At 40.3% G+C, this 15,157-nt stretch overlaps 1 protein-coding gene across 1 annotated transcript in view; it reads left to right on the plus strand.

Moving 5' to 3' along the window:
• Ppa1 (pyrophosphatase (inorganic) 1) overlaps positions 1 to 15,157 on the plus strand; it is a gene marked incomplete at its 5' end in the record, with an annotated part of 30,197 nt that overhangs the window by 11,656 nt on the left and 3,384 nt on the right. The window contains 3 exon segments of the mRNA XM_013517122.1: positions 672 to 798; positions 10,237 to 10,364; positions 11,311 to 11,396. Of these exon segments, the coding sequence (XP_013372576.1) occupies positions 672 to 798; positions 10,237 to 10,364; positions 11,311 to 11,396 (341 nt within the window).

Genomic DNA, 15,157 nt, shown 5'->3' on the forward strand with positions numbered 1-15,157 from the left:
TGTGCTCAAGTGGCTTTAACAGACAGACACTAGTTAGGAGGTGAAGGTGACAGGAGGACATTCCATCACGTAGTACAGACCCCACCTCTTTGGAGTGATTAGTGAATTGATTCATGCCAGATAACCTAAGTTGGATACTTCTGATGGTGATTCTTCTGCCGAGGAGGGTGGCATTAAAATATTGATTATAAGCTGGGCGTGGTGGCACACGCCTGTAATCCCAGCACTCAGGTGAGGCAGGAGGATCACTGTGAGTTCAAGGCAGCCTGGGCTACAAAGTGAGTTCAAGGCCAACCTGGACTACATAGTGAGACCCTATCTCAAAGAAAACTTTTTTTTATTATAGTTGCTTCTTTATGATCTCTCTTTGAAAACGGTAAACAACTAACAACAAAGTTGTGATTAAGCTTTCAAAAGTCCAGTTGTTTTATTTTGTTGTAGTGCTAGGGATTGAACTCAAAGCCTTGTACATACTAGGCAAGGAGCTATACGTCGTATTTTCAACCTTAATACTGTAAGACTAGTGAACTATTTATTTCCTTTAAGGAACAATCTTAGTTAAATATTCAGAAACTTAGAATTTTTCTTATTTCCTGTTAGCTACCAAGGAAAGCTTTTCTTCTCAAGATTTATTCTGTAGTGTTGTCCTGACTGTGGTTGTTGACTCTCAGGTATGTGCAAGAGGAGAAATAATCAGGGTGAAAGTTCTGGGCATCTTGGCTATGATTGACGAAGGAGAAACCGACTGGAAAGTCATTGCCATTAATGTGGACGATCCTGATGCAGCCAATTACAACGGTAAGAAAATATATGAATCTCAAGCTTTTCAATTTGATTTTATTTTTGTTTTTTAAGACAGAGTCTCACTATGTAGCCCAAGCTGTCCTTGAACTCATGGTGATCCTCCTGCCTCAGCCTACCTTGTGCTGGGATTACAAGCATGTGATACCATACCTGCCTAAAATCTTTCTAATTCTTAAACACCACCAAACTTGACCTATAATGATAGAATTATAAGCCAGTCCTTTCAAACTATTAAAGAGTGGAGGAGCAAAATATTTGACAAGGCATTGCTATTTTTACTACTGAACTTGGGTTAGTTAAATACAGTAATTTTTTCCTTTCCCTCTCCACATAATAGCACTCAGTTACTGTGCATATTTTCTGAAAGCGTTTGCTATGTGTCACATACCCTAAAATTCATTAGAGTGTACAAGCCAGTGACTTTTATATATTTACTAAGTTGTGCAACTGTCACCATGATCTCATCCCAGGTCATTTTCATCATCCCAGAAAGAAATCCCGAATCCAGGGGCAACACTGTCCACTTTCCCTCAGTCCTTGGCAGCCACTAATCTACTTTCTGCCCTTACGGATTTGTCTGAACTTCTTGTGTAAATGGAATCATATCATAGGTGGCTGTGTCCAGCTTCTCTCCCTTAGCATAGTGTTTTCGAAGTTCAGCCACATTGTAGCATCAGCATTTCCCATTTTTGGTGATAAAATTCATGTAAGTTAAAGTTCACCGTTCACCTATTTTCTCCCTTCTTTTTTTCTCACCCCAATCCCTGCCTGCCTTCCATTTGTCTGTCCATCCATCCTCTCTCATTACTAGAGATGGAACCTAGGGCCTTCACACTGAGCCACAACCCAGCCCTACAGGGTGCCCTTAAATTGCCCAGGCTAGGCTCAAATTTGTGATCCTCCTGCTTTAGCCTCCCAAAATGCTGGGTTTATAGGCGTGTACCACCATGCTTGGCTTCAGCTATTTTAAAGTGTACAATTCAGTGGCATTTAATACATTACCAGGGTTATGCAGCCAGCACCTCTAGTTCAGTTCCTGCCCTTGCCCCTCTCCCGGCAGCCTCTAGTCTGATTTTTATCTATGAATTTGCCTGTTCTAGATATGTCATATATGGGTTTCTATAATATGTGGTCAGTTTTGTCTGACTGCTTACACTGAGCATGTTTTCTAGGTTCATATAGGTGGTAGCTTTTATCAGTCTCTTCTCCTTTTTACGGTGAATTTGGTACTGTTTTCATCAGGTGTGGACATTTTAGCTGTTACGCATAGCACTGCCTTGACTGTCCTGTGCTTGTCTCTGTGTGGACGTGTTTGGAATTCTCTGGACGTCTCCCCAGCAGTGGGATTGCTGATCTGTAGTGGCCCTGTTTAACCGTTTGAGGAACTGCCAGACTCCCTTCCAAAGCAGCTGTGCCATTTCACGTTCTCCCCAGTGGTGCAGGAGGGTTCCGGTTTTCCGACAGCCTCGCCAGCCCTGGTTACTTATCTTTTGGGTTATTGCTGTCCTAGTTGGAGGTGTGTTTGTTGTTGAGTTGTAAATATATATATTCTGGATTCCAGACCTTTATCGGATATATGATTTGCCTATATTTTTTTCTGTAGATTGACCTTTAATTTTCTTCACAATATCCTTTGAAGTTCTCAAGCTTTTATTTTTGGTGAATTTATTTTCAATTTGTGTTTTCCTTTTCCTTTCCTTCTCCCTTCCTTTCCTGTGTTTCTCGCTTCATTCTTCCCTTCTTTTTTTTCAGTACTGGAGAAACCCACAGCCTTGTGCATGGTAGGCAAGTACTCTGCCAGAGAGCTACATCCCCAGATTTTTTTAGACAGAATCTCACTGAGTTGCTGAGCCTAGTCTCAAATTTGCAATCCTCCTGCTGCGGTCTCCCAAGTAACTGAGATTACAGGGATGCACCACCATACCTGGCTGTTTTTTCTTATTTGATTGTGACTTTGGTCCTAAGAAGCCATTGCCTAATCTAAGGTCATAAAGATTTAAATTTAACAGTGGTGCGTCAGTTCACAAACTTAGTTTTGTTTTTTTTTTTCCATGGTTCTGGTTGCAGTATTCATTGCACAATTCTGGTTGCAACTGAATTGCCAGAATCATGGAAAAAATTAAGTTTGTAAACCAAGATACCACTGTACATTTTTTTCCAAGAGTTTTATAAATTTAGCTTTTATATTGAAGTCCTGATCTATTTATTGTTTTATTTTATTTTATTTTATTTGTTTTTTCAATGTAATTACTGTTTATTTTTTGTTAGCAATGTTTGTTGGTACATTTCAGGTATGCATAATGATCACATTCATCATAGAGAATTTGTACTGGTACGTGACACAACCTGGTCTATTTTAAATTAATTCTTCTACACCGTGTGAAAGAGGGGTCCATTCTTGGATCTCTGTTCTTATGTATATGAGTATCCAATTGTCCCAGCAACGTTTGTTGAAGTCTTTTTTCCCCTTTGAATTGTTTTGGCGTTCTTCTTGAAAATCACTGACCAGAAATGTGTGAGCTAGTTGTAATTTGACTGCCTAAAGTTCTTTGGAGAAAGTCAGTGTTTCTACCTTATAACACTGTGCCTAACTTACGTTATTTTAATGAATTAATTACATTTGGTTCCAGGAATTGAACTCTGGGACTCACACTTTCTAGACTAGACCCCCAATCCTATCTTGACTCTATTTTATGTTAATTTTGCTTTTGGTTATTGTTCCAATGCATTTATTTAATTCTTGAATTAGTCTTCTTATGAGAATGAGCCTGGCTGAGCTATAGTCAGGGTGTCTGCAGGCTTATATTCTCTTGGAGACTCTGGGGGGAAATTCATTTTGTTGCCCTTTGCAGCTTCTACAGGCTACCCATGCTCCTTGGTTCAGTCCCATGTCAGCAGTGGCCAGCTGGGTCCTGTGTCACTCTGAGTGTGCTCTGTCACAGCCACTCTCTCTCTTACTCATATTGCTCCTCTTCTACACCTATATGATTACACTGGAGCCACCTGCATATGGCAGGATAATATCCCAATTTTAAGGTCAGATGATTGCCACAATCCCATCTGCTATCTTTGTTCGGCCTTGTCCTGAAACATATTCAGAGACCTGGAACTAAGAGATGTGCATCTTTGAGGGACCAGTATCCCGCCCACCACAAGTAGTAAAGCTGTTCTGTATGATGGATGACACCCTAGTGGTGGACATGTGATAAGGTGCATTTGTCAGAGCCCATAGACCTTTACAGTGGCAGAGTAATGGCCTATCCAAAGATGCCTACCTCCTAACCCCTGGAAGCTGGAAGGTAGGTTACCTTACGTGGACAGAGGTGGGGAGAGAGCATCTTGGAGTTCCCAGGTGGGCCCAGTCCAGTCACTTGAATCCTTGGAAGCAGAAACCTTTCTGACTTGTCAGAGAGATGTGCTGGCAGGAGAAGGATCAGGGAGGTGCCACATTGCTGGCCTGAAGATGTTAAGAGTGAAGAGATGATGGCACAAGCCAAGGAAAGTAGGCAGCCCGTGAAAGCTGACAAATGCAAGTAAACAGATTTTCTCCTAGAGCCTTCAGAAGGAAATGCTGCACTGCTGATATCTAGATTGTAGGCTAGTGAGGCTGGGAACTTCGACCTATGCAGTTCTTAGGTAATAAAGCTGTGTATGTTGCTGGGTGCAGTGGTGCATGCCTGTAATGCCAGCTACTTAGGAGACTGAGGCAGGAAGACTGCACGTTGGGAGCCAGAAATGAATGGATGAGTCTGCTATTTTAAGCTACTGAGTTTGGGATCATTTGTTACGGCAGCATTAGGTAATTAATATACAGTATAAATGCATATTTTAAAAAAATTATTGACAAAGTTATCTCCTGGATGAAATGCAAAGTATGATAAAAGAATCTGACTTTGCTACACACTTTACTATGAAAAGTTCTTATTCTGTAAATGAAAGTATTACTGTGAAATAACCTCACTGAGGGTGGGAAGACAAGGTACTGACCTCAGAAATTCTGTAAATGAGTGTAGTCAGTAAGAACTTGTACACTAGTTGGGAAGTTGTTCCTCGAGGAGGTGCAGTTAGCAGTCCTGAGCCACTGTGTCTGGTCTGAGCGATTAAGTGGTGGGATCCAGGCTTCTCCATGTTGAGTAGGGAAGGTAGACAAGCAAGGGGAGGTGGCTAGTTGGACATACAGTAACAATCCATGTTTATAATAATATTAATACAAATGAATATATAAAGGATATATTTTTACATGTGTGCATATACATGAATTGGTGTACACACATTTGTTTCTTTTCTCTATGGGCTGCAAGCTTAGAAGACCCTCTCAGTACCCAGATCTTGGTTTCCAGTACTCTTCTACAGTAAAAGGGCCCCAAGGGCTGGGGCAGAACTGAGCCTGAAGCATCCTGTAGTGACAGGAAGTAAATGCTTCTAAAGAACCACAGTGAGTGCCTGTCAGAGGGATCCACAGTTAAGGCAGTTTTACGTTATGAAAAAGGCAGTTTTGCATTATAACCCAGAGGATAAGATAGATACCCCTGAATCCATACTAACGTGAATGAATGAACAAATGGGGGCGAGTAGACAAATCTGTCCAGCAAAATTGTGAATTATTTATGGAGCTACTGATTTTTAAGGTAGCAGAGCGTAACTCCCAACCCCTGTTGTAGGTGATTGTAAAGTGACTTCCTTCCACACAGTACAATATGGAGAGGGGAGAGGGCAGAGTAACGTTACAGGGGGGAAACGTAACAGACACTGCCTGGGCCAGGGGATCAAGGTCAACATCAGTAGTGATGAGTCATTTTATGTGTGTGTGAATGATTGACAGGGGCTGGAAGAAGCAGTCCTTTCATAGAGCACTGAGGAGGAGAGACTTAACTTCAATTCAGTGTGTCTGCACCCAAATTTTATGAGTGCATTTGGACTGCTTGTTATCTACCTGTTGGTACAGCTCTGATCCTGCCGATCGCTTGTGTCTGCTTTCAGATGTGCTGTGTGCCACCTAACACAAGAGAACATGCTGCCTAGCATGCTGCAGCCACAGTTGGTGAAGCCAACTGATTCGCTAGGACAATGTTTCCCTGCAGTAAAGGTTCTTAGAATCTTAAATACATTCCCTGGCCAGCCAGTTTCATGGTACCAGTAATGTGTGCAGCTTTGCCTAAGTGTTAACCTAGGGCAGTGTCTGTCTGCCCACAGCACAGGTTGGCCCCTATACATTGCTTCCATCTTCAGTTCCTAGGTTGTATCCTTTGTACTAAACCAGTAAGTAGTGTTTTCCTGATAGTTTAGTGATCCTGATAGTGTAATGTTTTCCAACAAATGATTCATTTAACCTTTCCTGAGTTCTGTGAATTGTTGTTGAGTTAATAATATCCCTTAGTTATTGTGGGCTGATCAGGTCCACAGTCTCCTGAACAAGTGTACAGTGAAGGCTAAATAAAAAGAGGCAAATGGAATGATTTCAGGGCTCCAGGAGGATCAAAGCGCCCTCACAGAATTTGAGATTCTGTTAGGGGTAAGACCAAGACCTTCTCTGGGTGGCCTGTATTTATTTGGCTATCAGAAGAAGGGAGAGGAGTACTCAAGAAGGGCAGAATCACTCAAGGATTTCTCCACGTAAGGTATTAAGTTAATCCACGCAGGAGTGAGATGCCTGAGGCTGTAGTCTTTATCCAGTTGGGATCTGATCCAGGTGTCCTTGGCTGTGATCTTGTCTTATCCTTTGAGGCTTTCTGGCTTCATCCACCGCTATAGGTTTTAGTAGGAATTAGTGACTCACAGAGGTTCACTTACTATGAGTCCACCATTTCCAGACAAGGAGCCTAGGCTTTGGACAGATTCACAAGTGAACATGAAAAACCAATTGATTAAGTCCTGCTCAGGTCTGCTTCACAGTGGTTTACATCAAGTTGTGGCAAATTATGGAACCTTAGAAGATGGTTGGGATCCCTTCTGGCCCCAGTTAGAGCCAGGGGGCCAGGAAGGAATATAGGGAGCCCAGGGTTTGGGCCTGTGGTCTGAAGGTGGAGCAGTCTTTTGAGACTGACTGAGATCCTTAACTTAGAGCTGCTGCTAGTGCCAGATGGATAGTGTCAGATAAGAGCTACAGTTCATGTCTTTTATAAATTCTTTGAAATGTATAAGCATTATAGCCAGCTGTGGCTCTGCTATAATCCCAGCCTTCTGGGAGGTTGAGGGACAAGAGGATGTGAGTTTAATGCCAGCTTGGGCAATATAGTCCATTAGTGAGGCTCTGTCTCAAAGTAAAAAATCAAAAAGAGCTGAGGATTGTAGTTCAGTGCAGAGATCCTGGGTTCAGTTCTCACTGCTGAAAAAAAAAAAGAAATCTATTGATGTTTAAATATTTCTCAGTGTACTCTAAAGTTTCCACACTTTTAGTGGTACTGTGATAATAGAATATATGCTTTATTTACTGACTTACTTATTTTTCAGACAGGGTCTCACTATGTAGTGCAGGCTGGTCTTGAACTCATGGCAGTCTTTCTGCCTTAGCCTCCCAAGAGCTAGGATTACAGGTGTGCACCACCATGCCTGGCAATGTGTCCCTTATCTATGTAGATTACAAATTAAACTGAAGCTAAATCTTACACAAATACAGACTTCAGTGGTATCGTGGTTCATGAATTCAGTTCTCTCCACAGTTCTTGTCACAGCTGAACTGGACAAGAACCACATCAAATTTCCCCATAAGGTCAACATTGAACCTAGCCATTGAATTTGATTTGGCTCTTATCTAACTTGGTTTGTGACCAGAATCATGGAAAGAATCGAGCTCATGAACCAAGGTACCACTGTATTTTGCATGTATATTTTGCTTTCCAGTAATACTTTCCCTGATAGATTTTTGGGAATTTTTGGTCTTGGTATGTAGTTCAGGTTAGCCTTCAACTCACTCTGTAGCCCAGGCTGGCCTTGAACTCATGACAGTCCTCCGGCTTCAGCCTCCTGGATGGTGGGATTAGGGGCATGCACCATCACACTCAGCCTGATGGACTTTTTAGTACTGGTATCTTCTGCTTGCTGGCATGGAGCAGACATTTGGTGACATTGAGGCCAGCCATTGTTGATGGCCGAACAGAAAGGTTTTAAAGTTTTAAGTGGTGCACTTTTCTGTTGGCCAGAACTAAAGTACTATGATGTATAATGTCTTTAAGTTTTTCAGGAAGATATCTAGAAGAAGACCAGCTAGGTCTAATGGAATTTCTATTTTTAGTTCCTTGAGGAATCTCCATACCAATTTCCATAGTGGCTGTGCTGCTTTACCTTCCCACCAGCAATATAGAAGGGTTCCCTTTCCCTGTAGCCTTACCAGCATTTATTATTTGATTTCTTGATGATGGCCATTCTTTCTAGGGTGGGATGGACTCTCAGTGTTGTTTTGTTTTGTTTTTTGTCTTTTTGAGACAGGGTCTCGCTATGCAGTTCAGTCTGGACTTGAGCTCACTTTGTAGCCCAGGCTGGCCTCAAACTCACAACAATCCTCCTGCCTCAGCCTCCCAAGTGCTGGGATTATAGGCGTGCGCCATCACGCCTGGCCTTGTCAGTGTTGTTTTAATTGACATTTCTCTAATGGCCAGAGATGTTGAATTTTTTTTATGTATTTGTTGTCATTTGTACTTCTTCCAGTATCTGTTCATTTCAATTACCCATCTTCTGATTGGGTGTTTCATTGGGGGTAGGGAGTCTAATTATTTTATATTCTAGATATTAATCTTCTGTCCAAAGAATAGCTGGCAAAAAATTGTTTCACACTCTGTAGGTTGTCTCTTTGCTCTATTGGTTGTTTCTTCTGTGGTGCAAAAGCTGTTTAATTTGATATGATCCCATTTGATGATTCTTGATGTTATTTCTGTTATTTCTTGTGCAGTTGGGGTTCTGTTCAGAAACTCCTTACCTAGGTCTTCAAGAGTTTTACCTATTTTATCTTCCATCGGATTGTTTTTGTTTTACCATTTAGATCTTTGATCCATTTTGATTTTATGTGGTAAGAGATATGGGTCTAGAGTCAGTCTTGTGAATGTGGATAGCCAGTTTTCCCAGCACCGTTTAAGAAGCCATCTTTCCTCCAGAGTGTGTCTTTGGCTCCTTTGTCAAAGATCAAGATGGCTGAGTGTGCCTGGGGTTGTTTCTGCTTATGCTGTTCCGCTGAGCTGTATGTCTGGCTTTGTGGCAGTACTATGCTGGTTTTATCACTGTAGCTTTGTAATATAATTTAAAAATGCAGGATTGTGATCTCTCCTGCTTTTGCTCCTGTTGCCCAGGATTTCTTTTGGTATTCTGAGTCTCTTCCGGTTCCAAGTGAATATCAGCATTGTTTTTTCTAGTTTTGTGAGGAATCCTGTTGCTATTTTGCTTGGGATTGCATTATATCTATATATCGCTTTGGAAGTATGGCCATTTTGACAATATTGGTTCTGGCTCTCCAGGCACAGGAAATGTCTTTCCATTTTCTTTTTTTTTTTTTTTTTTTGAGACAGAGTCTCTATGTAGCCCAGGCCGCCTCAGCCTCCTGGGTGCTAGGATTACAGGCATGTGCCACCTTGCCCAGCTTTCTTTCCATTTTCTGCTATCTTCTTCCATCTCCTTTTGCCAAAGTACTGTAGTTTTGTTAGAGAGGTCTTTTACTTCCTTTGTTAGGTTAATTCTTGAGTATTTAATTTTTCTTAAAACTATTGTGAATGATACTGTTTTCCTAATTTCTTTCTCCTGTGGCTATATGGACTGGGGATGTAGCTTAGTGGTAGAGCACTTGCCTAGCATGCACATGGCCCTGGGTTCCATCCCCAGCACTACAGTGTTAAAGATAAAAGAAAAAATGTTTCTAAAAAGTAACCCATCAGAAAATACAGGTCTAATCCATTTTTCTTCTTATTGGGATGTGACCCTCTAAAATACAGCCTCAACCTGACCTTTTAGTACCCTCTGCCTTTCTCATAGAAGTTATCCACACTTGCCAAATGGGCTCTTTCATTCTGAAACCTCAATCATTTCTCATTCCTCTTAGCTAATAGCTGTTACAGTTGTACTGATCTGATAGCTCAGTGCTTAATTTCAGAGTTATTCTAAAACTGTAGATTGATTTCCTTTTAATTTGTATTCATTCTCTTCTTAACAAACTCTATTATCTAGCCTAAACTTTTTGATAGTAGACTGCAACTTTCTCTGCCAAGTGTGGTGGCATACACCTGTAATCCCAGCAACCAGGAGGCTGAGGCAGTAGAATCACCATGACTTTGAGGCCAGCCTAGGCTACATAGTGAGTTCAAGGCCAGCCAGAACTACATAGCAAGACCCTGTCTCAAAAAAATTAAAATAAAATAAAGTAATTAAACTACATCTCTCTCAAATCAATACTCGATGTTTTTGTTGAATGTATAAATACTTACACATCATACAATCTCTTTTTTCTCCTAGATATCAATGATGTTGAACGGTTGAAACCTGGCTACCTAGAAGCTACTGTGGACTGGTTTAGAAGGTACAAAGTTCCTGATGGAAAACCAGAAAATGAGTTTGCTTTCAATGCAGAGTTTAAAGATAAGGTAATGTGTCATTCAGAACTGTAGCTTTAGGCCTAATTGTGTGTAGCTTATAATTGAACCATATTGTTCTCATCTAAAGACTGATAAAACAAAAGTCTAAAGATATAAGACAATCTTGGTGTTTATTAAAATGTTCTCTTCCATTTTTGATAAGAGGAAGTGATCCCTCCCTGCCGGCCCCCCCGGCCCGGGAATCAAACTGACAACCTTGCACTTGCCAGGCAGGCACTTTGCCGCTGAGCTAAATCCCCAGCCTCAAGAGGAAGTGATTGAAAGAGACAAAATGGCTGGGTGTGGTACACACACCTGTAATGCCAGAACTCTGGGAGACTTAGGCAGGACAGTCAAGAGAACAAGCCCAGCCTGGGCAATTTAGCCAACCGTGTTAGTTACTTTTCTCATTGCTGAGACAAAATACATGATACCCAAAGTTAAAGGGGAAAAGGTTTATTTAGCTCACAGTCTGTGGAGGTTTCAGTACATAATCTCCTGGCTCCAAGGCAGGGTGGCACATGGCAGAGGGGCAACCATTTATGGTGGCAGAAGACAGCAAAAGCAACAAGTGAAAAGAGAGAGAACAAGCTTCTTTCTGTCCCCTTACATTGTATGCAGGGTGCCCGCCCTAGGGCAGGGGTAGCACTCACACCCTGAGTCTCAGCATTAGACCATGAATCAATCACAAACTCTAGATTCAGCTACCTCCAAAAAAGCCCCATCTAAAACTGCCTGAGGCTTTTGGGGGACATCTAGACACAAACCATAACACAACTTAGTGAGACCATGTCTCAAAAAATAAAGAGCTGGGGATACAGCTGAGTGTAAAAGCCCTGGGTTCGATCCCCAGTACACAAAAAGAGGGGAGAGGGAGATAGCAGCTTTGGGGAACTGCTGATAATAGAAAAAGGTTAATTTTTGTCATTGTAATACATATCTCCTGAAATTATAGGACTTTGCAGTTGATATCATTAAAAGCACTCATGACTATTGGAAAGCATTAGTAACTAAGAAGACGGATGGGAAAGGAATCAGTTGGTAAGTATTACCTGTGCTCTGCAAGGTGAACACAAAGAGACCAGCTTGCTCTAGGGTTTTTTTAGTCACCATAAGACACTGTGCTGTTACATTCAGTTAGATAAGAACTGGTTTCCTAAGTACCACGATACATGCCTGTAGTCTCAGCTACAAGGAAGGCTGAGGTAGGAGGACTGCTTGAACCCGTAAGTTTAAGGCTGGCCTAGGCAACATGGCAAGATCCTGTCTCAATTTATTTTTTTTTTTATTTTTATTTTTTTTTGGTTTTGGTTTTTCTCCGGTACCGGGAACCGAACTCCCGACCTTGCGCTTGCCAGGCAGGCGCTTTTGCCGCTGAGCTAAATCCCCAGCCCCGATCCTGTCTCAATTTAAAAAAAAAAGGAAGGAGCTGGTTTTGTTAATCAATGTTCATGTAGATGGGAAGAAGACCACCCATAGGTGTCCGTAAGGCACCTCACTGAACAAGTACAAACTTACACATAAACAGGGAAACCAGAGCTGTGTGAGGTCACATAATTGGGAAAGGTCTGGCTTCTCTGAGGTCAACACATCTGACACATCACAACCACCCCTGTGCCAGCCATGCATGCTGAATTTACTACCACTAATAATAGCTGATGTTTACGGAGCAGTTCATATGTGCCCGCCAGGTAACAGATGTAGGGAGGCTGAACTTAACCCAAGTCACCTGGGGTAGGTGGTGGAGCAGGGACTCATACCCATGTCTGTCTCCCAAACATGTTCTTACTCAGTACAGCAGACTTGTAAGCTGTTCAGACATTTATAACAGGATGCTCACCAGCATCCCTTAACCATTGTCTGGACACACTAGGCAGTGGGTAAATTGGAGAAAAAAATAAGTTGTAGGGATATTTGAAAAGGGGAGGCAGGTTGTTATAGGTCATACGATGTGCCAAAAAAACTGGAAAAAACAAGAATTCAGTAGGATGACTAATTACAAAATGAGTAGATGATGGGGTTATCAAAAAATACAGAGAATATTGAAATTAAAAATTTTATTACATGAAAAGACGTTGCCATCAATCCCCTTCAAGCCCTCCCTTTGGAGGGGGAGTTATATCATGTACAGGTACAAATTCTCTATGATGAATCTGATTGATATATATATCTAAAATGTACAATAAAATCTAATGTGTAAAAAAAAAAACCTCCCCTTCAAACATACTTATCCCATTGTTCTTGACAATGTATCTTTTACTGTGGTGAGTTTTTTTAAAATTGAAGCATTCACTATATTTTCTGATCACACCTTCTAGATGTATATTAATAGCTTTCTATATAAACAGGAACTGTAATGGAGGAAAAGATCCTATATAGAATGTTTTTATTTTATTTTTTGGTGTTTTTTTGAGACAGAGTCTGACTCTGTAACTTAGGCTGGCTTTAAACCCACTATGTAACCCACGCTGGCTTTGAACTCATGGCAATCCTCCTGCCTCAGCCTCCTGAGTGCTGGGATTGCAGGTGTGCACCAGCATGCCCAGCATTTCCAGCCTATTTTACACATTTACAATAATTTGGTGCTTTTTGCTGGTCTTTGTGTTTCTAACCCCTGTCTTACATCAATATTTAATTCTAGACGAATACACTTTAATGTTACATACTTTTTTTTCCTGTGCCTTTTTTTTTTTGAGACAATGTCTCACTATGCAGTTCAGGCTGGCTTTGAGCTCACTTTGTAGCCCAGGCTGATCTCAAACTCTCAATGATCCTCCTGCCTCAGCCTCCTGAGTGCTGGGATTATAAGCATGCACCACACCCGGCACTGTTATGTACTTTTTAGAAAAAGTGTAGGCAAGCGTATTTTTCAGCTTGTACTAGGGAAGGGCTTTCCAAATAACATAAAACTCAAAATCCATAAGAGAAGGTTTTACTGAGTGGGATTACTTTTTATGTATTAGAAGGCAGTTTTCCCAGTTTCTTTTTTTAAAGTAAGACAAAGACCTGAGCTCCTTTATTGAAGCTGATAAGAAAGAAAGAAAAACTAACAGCTGCATTGATAAAGGCAAAAAGATGGGAAAGACAGTTTCTGTATAAGAAGATACAGTCTCACCCATAGCTTCACGTGCTATTCAGCAAGATGATGTTAACTTTCATTAGTCTTGCAAAATTTCAGAACAGTCAGCTGATAGCCAGAGATGTGAAGAACTCTACAGGTGGTAGAAGCTGCAAGGGGGTACAGCCTTTGGGGAAGGACAATTTACCTTATCCTGCCCAAAAAATTAAGATTCAACGTATCTTTCTCTGTAGCATCACTATAAATGTATCCTATAGGTAGATTCCCAAAAGTTTACAAAGATGTACAAATAAACATATTCTTTTCTTTTCCTTTATGGGGCCAGGGGTTGAACATGGGGCCTTCACACTAAGCTACATCCCCAGCCCTTTTTATTTTTTATTTTAAAACAGGATCCCAAATAAGCTGCCTAGGCTGGGCTCAAATTTGTAATCATCCTGCCTCAGGCTTCCAGAGTTCTGAGATTGTAGGCATGCACCATTACTCTGGCTTTATTTTTTTTTTTCAATCTCAGAAGTTAATCTTGGCAGTAAGATTTTTATCTGGATGTGAGAACATCCTCATGTATAATTTCCCCAAGAATTTTATATTCTTTGTCAGTATAATGCCCTATAAAATGAAGACATTATCCTTCCACAAACAGAAAAAAAATTGAAGAGTTATACATTTGTGTGAAATTAGACAATCATAAATAAGACTTGGCACTTAAGTTAACTTCTATTTTGTGGTATCTTACTATTTTCATGGAAATGACCTTAATGTAAAGTAATGGTTAACTGCAGATATTTCATTTCTCATTATGCACATATTAATTCTGTAGTATTGTAATAGTTTAGAAAGTTGGAACTATGAATAGATAAAAAGAAATTTTTAAATCATACTTTTCTCAGATACCCCTATTAATATTAAATAATATTAAGATATCCCTATTAATATTAATATTAAGTAATTAAGATTATATTGGGCCAGGATATCGCTCAGTGGCACAGTGCCTGCCTAGCAAGCAAGAGATCCTAAGTTTAATTCCCGGTACCAAAAAAAAAAAAAAAAAAAAAAGATTATATTGTATGGTTTTTAAATTTAGGAGTATTTTGTAAGCATTTCCCCATTATAATCTTACATAATGTTCTATATGTATATAATATTTTATTTTATGGATAAACATTTTTAATCATTCTTTGAACATTTTGATTAGTTCCAATTTTTTTGCTATTACCAATAGTGAAATAGAGTATGGTAAACAATTTTATAGATCATTGTTTCTATCTCTCACTGGGTTCTGAGAGGTGGAATTTCTCTATCAAAGCCTATGAACTTTGTAAAGGTTCTTGACACATTTTACTGAATTATTTTTCAGAAATGTTGAGCCAGGTATTATTCCTGTCAGAAGTGTCTCCTTCAGATGTCTCACCAGCACTGACAGGAATGGTTGTTTTTCTTTTTATTTTAAAGATTTAAAAAACTAACAAAACAACAACAATGAAGACAAAACCAAAACAACATAAAAAGAACAAAAATGATACATGACCCCAAAACAAAATGACAGGAATTAATAGTGGTGGCTACATTACATACTTCAAGGAAGTTGCTCAGTCCACCAGACGTAAGAATATAAGGTTGATCAAATAATCAAAGACAGTAACAAGTAATAAAAAAAAAATTGGAAATATGCAGAGCTTCACCATACAAGATGGTAGGAGTTCAACAATGGCTCTTATACTGC

The sequence above is a fragment of the Chinchilla lanigera genome, unplaced genomic scaffold (genome assembly GCF_000276665.1).
Source record: "Chinchilla lanigera isolate Chin_1 unplaced genomic scaffold, ChiLan1.0 scaffold00036, whole genome shotgun sequence".
In the NCBI taxonomy this organism is placed as follows: domain Eukaryota; kingdom Metazoa; phylum Chordata; class Mammalia; order Rodentia; family Chinchillidae; genus Chinchilla; species Chinchilla lanigera.